This window comes from Lolium perenne, chromosome 5 (genome assembly GCF_019359855.2).
Source record: "Lolium perenne isolate Kyuss_39 chromosome 5, Kyuss_2.0, whole genome shotgun sequence".
NCBI classification, from domain to species: domain Eukaryota; kingdom Viridiplantae; phylum Streptophyta; class Magnoliopsida; order Poales; family Poaceae; genus Lolium; species Lolium perenne.
Window position 1 is genome coordinate 29815649 of NC_067248.2, and position 4326 is coordinate 29819974.

Below are 4326 nucleotides of genomic sequence, written 5' to 3' on the forward strand. Positions count from 1 at the left end.
AATTATATGAGGAAGTTGTTTACTAGAATGTCTTGTGTGAATGAGTATGATGCTTCTTGTCCGTATTTTATTTATCGACTCTTCACTCCATAAACATGTGGACCTATTTACCGAGTTCAGTTTCGCTTGGGGACAAGCGAAGTCTAAGCTTGGGGGAGTTGATACGTCCATTTTGCATCACTATTTTATATCATAATTTGTTGTTATTCATTGATATATTTCATATTTGGAGATGATACTTATGTTATTTCATCTATTTTGCATGTTTCATGATTATTGGAGGATCGCGCACCGGAGTCAGGATTCTGCTGGAAAAAGCGTTGTCAGAATGCAATATTTCGGAAGATCAACAATTGACGGAATTTATATGAAAAATCCTATTTTTCCATAAGACGAAGGGAGCCAGAAGGAGGAGCCGAGGAGGGCCGCCGTGGGCCCACCTCATAGGCCGGCGTGGGCCAAGGCCTGGCCGCGCCGCCTTGTGGGGAGGGGGCCCACAGCCCCCTCTGGCCTTCTCTCCTTCGCGTACATCTTCGCCCCGAAAACCTAAGCTCCAGAGGATAGTCGCGAAGAGTCACAGCCGCCTCTGCGGGGCGGAGAACACCAGAGAGAAAAGAGCTCTCCGACAGGCTGAGATCCGCCGGGGAAATTCCCTCCCGGAGGGGGAAATCGACGCCATCGTCACCGTCATCGAGCTGGACATCATCTCCATCACCATCGTCATCATCTCCATCGTCATCACCACCGTCTCCACTGCTGCATCTCATCACCGCTGTAACAATTTGGGTTGGATCTTGATTGTTTGATAGGGGAAACTCTCCCGGTATTGATTTCTACTTGTTATTGATGCTATTGAGTGAAACCATTGAACCAAGGTTTATGTTCAGATTGTTATTCATCATCATATCACCTCTGATCATGTTCCATATGATGTCTCGTGAGTAGTTCGTTTAGTTCTTGAGGACATGGGTGAAGTCTAAATGTTAGCAGTGAATTATGGTTGAGTAATATTCAATGTTATGATATTTAAGTTGTGGTGTTATTCTTCTAGTGGTGTCATGTGAACGTCGACTACATGATACTTCACCTTTATGGGCCTAGGGGAATACATCTTGTATTCGTTTGCCAATTGCAGGGTTGCCGGAGTGACAGAAACCTAAACCCCCGTTGGTATATCGATGCAGGAGGGATAGCAGGATCTCAGAGTTTAAGGCTTTGGTTAGATTTATCTTAATTACATTCTTGTAGTTACGGATGCTTGCAAGGGGTATAATCACAAGTATGTATTAGTCCTAGGAAGGGCGGTGCATTAGCATAGGTTCACCCACACAACACTTATCAAAACAATGAAGATTAATCAGCTATATGTAGCGAAAGCACTAGACTAAATTCCCGTGTGTCCTCAAGAACGTTTGGTCATTATAAGTAAACAAACCGGCTTGTCCTTTGTGCTAAAAAGGATTGGGCCACTCGCTGCAATTGTTACTCTCGCACTTTACTTACTCGTACTTTATTCATCTGCTACATCAAAACCCCCTGAATACTTGTCTGTGAGCATTTACAGTGAATCCTTCATCGAAACTGCTTGTCAACACCTTCTGCTCCTCGTTGGGATCGACATTCTTACTTATCGAAAATACTACGATACACCCCCTATAATTGTGGGTCATCACACCCCTTGAGGCCGGCCACCCCCTCTCCCAAACCCTAGCCACCCCCTCTCCTCCACCTCTCCCGCACGCTTAGCGAAGCTCCGCCGGAGTTCTCCATCGCCACCGCCACCACGCCGTCGTGCTGCCGGATTCAAGGAGGAGCTACTACTTCCGCTGCCCGCTGGAACGGGGAGAAGGACGTCGTCTTCATCAACACCGAACGTGTGACCGAGTACAGAGGTGCTGCCCGATCGTGGCACCGTGATCAAGATCTTCTACGCGCTTTTGCAAGCGGCAAGTGATCGTCTACCGCAGCAACAAGAGCCTCCTCTTGTAGGCTTTGGAAATCTTCAAGGGTGAGTTTCGATCATCCCCTCGTTGCTCCCGTCTTCTAGATTGCATCTTGGCTTGGATTGCGTTCTCGCGGTAGGAAATTTTTTGTTTTCTATGCAACGAATCCCTACACCCTCCGCTGCACCCTTGGGTCGTTGAAGAACGCCGCCTCGTTGGCGACGTCGCTCGGATACTGAGCCTTCCACCGATGCATCAGCTCCTTGTCACGCTCGGCGATGGCGAGCCGGCGCTGCGCCTGGTGGTGGTGACGATCCTCATCGTCGAGGAGGCGCTGAGGTGGCGCGAGGAACTCGGCCTCCTCGAGCGACTCCACGTCCGAAAAGGTGAGGTCGCGCCGCGGGCGCCGAAATCGCCACACGGCCGCGTAGTACGTGCGCGCTGCCAGCTCTGGTCGTCGTACGTGTCGAGGGTGAGACGGAAGCCACCGGTGAGGATCTTGGCGTAGAACGTGCCGTTGGGCCACGCCCGGACGCCGCGGAAGCCGGACAACTCGCGGCGGCGCGGCGGCATCCCATCGACGAAGGTGAAGCGGCGGAGGCGCTGGCGCGTGACGAATGAAGCGGCGGGTGAAAAGTTCCTGGCGGTTGGTGTGCGCGCCAACCGGCGCGACAATATTTGCGCGCGGGATAGCGGGATAGCGTGATAGCGCGCGGGAGAAGATTCTTTTCCTGGACCGGTTTGGCGCCTCCGCTGGAGGAGCGCGGGAGCATTCGCGCAGACTATTTGGCGGTTAAAACACGATAGCGCGCCGTTTCACGCGACTGTTGGAGATGCTCTAACCATGTCCCATGTCATCAGTAATAGTAACTCATAAAAGCTGCCAAGATGTGTATGCTCTACATGGGCGTTTGGTGGCTTTCTCATGGGGACAACACATTTTTTTTTGATGATAAGCCCTTTCCAAACTTGATGTTGTTGCCTGAACAATGCAAGAACAAAACTGGACCCAATCAGATAATGTCGCTAGCTACTAACGGTAAGTGCAAACTAATACCTAAATAAAGACATCTAATAAAGTAAGTGGAGCTTTGTACTTATCAAGCATAAAATATGAACATTACTCTTCTGGATCTTAGCTTGACCGAAACGTAAGACCGATATATCAACTTCAACCCATAAAACTGATAGAAATCTTAGCTATGGGTATAGAACTCTAGATAGCATGTCAAGATCTAGTATTAAAGTACTACAATTAATCATCGGCAAGTACATATCGACCAAGCAACCAACCAAAACATCAGCTGTAGAAAACCCAAGAAAAGCAAGCCCAGAGTGACCTCTCACAAATCTACATCGGTGGATCGATCAATACCAAAATTGAACTTAGTAGATCTAGCCTCAGAACTGGTTTGCAAGCGTAATGCTAATCCACGTAAACATGTTAACTCCTAGATGAGAAGTACTCCCTTCGTCTCATGAAAGTTGTTGATATTTTTCTATTGTCCTAACATCCAAATATTGATAAATCTCAGAAAACTTTCATGTGACGGAGGGAGTACTCAACATCAAACAATGCTAAGCAATCTCCAATAAAATTTTAGCCGCAACACATCATATAGATGAGGATTTCAGGGATTACATAGTTACATACACAATGCACTGTTGCCGCTAAGTAGATGAGGGATGCTCAGCCGCCGTAGTATGAGGTTGCCAACCGTTGTTGCAGACCTGCGGTAGTTTTCATCAATGGATGGAGGCTAGATGGAGAGAGAAGTACAAGATAATGGGAGTGAAAGAGTATGGTAGCCGGTAAGGAAATAAATGCCGCTTGTCTCGAAAGGACAGAGGGCACACACACGTAGCCCATCACCCGTAGGTGCACCAGCGGCTACCATCAATATCTCACTAACATGTGAGGTTCGGACCCACCCATCAGTGGAAGTTTGTAGAATTCTATATTGCCTCTAGCGTTCCAACACCATTATTTTAAACAAACCAACTACCGTCTGGGTTGCCCATGTGCTCCGGCCTACATGGCCTGCTATCGCGAGCTGAGGCCTCAACAAATTATGCCCCATTTAGAAAAAAAATTGGCGTTCTGCATCAAGTACAACAAGGTTGCTAGAAAAAATGGCATGTTCCTTCCAAGTACAGAAGATTTTGTACATACAAGTTGCACTAATAACTGCTGCAGAAGAGAGGGAGTATATATCGAAGAAGAAGAAGAAGAAGAAGAAGAAGAAGAAGAAGAAGAAGAAGCTCCCCTTGACCCCCTTTGGTTCCCCTCTATTCAACTACCAGTAATGTTAAACCCCATTCATAGTAGCTAGGGAGTATACTTATGAACTACCATATGTAATAGTTAGGGACTCTGCTTATG

General features: G+C 47.7%; 1 protein-coding gene across 1 annotated transcript; it reads right to left on the reverse strand.

The window, feature by feature from the left end:
- Nucleotides 1–2112: 2112 nt before the first annotated feature.
- On the reverse strand, nucleotides 2113–2516 carry LOC127303128 (uncharacterized). The gene is made up of 2 exons (XM_051333903.1): nucleotides 2459–2516; nucleotides 2113–2393 (listed from the first exon to the last, which is right to left on the reverse strand). Exons 1-2 carry the CDS (start codon nucleotides 2514–2516, stop codon nucleotides 2113–2115), a joined length of 339 nt encoding a protein of 112 aa, XP_051189863.1.
- Nucleotides 2517–4326: the final 1810 nt, after the last annotated feature.

Coding starts and splice junctions, on each gene's coding strand:
- LOC127303128 (XM_051333903.1), bottom strand. CDS start 2,516: ATGCCGCCGCGCCGCCGCGAGTTGTCCGGCTTCCGCGGCGTCCGGGCG. Junction 2,394..2,458: donor CGTCCGGGCGTGGCCCAACG/GCACGTTCTACG, acceptor TACGACGACCAG/AGCTGGCAGCGCGCACGTAC.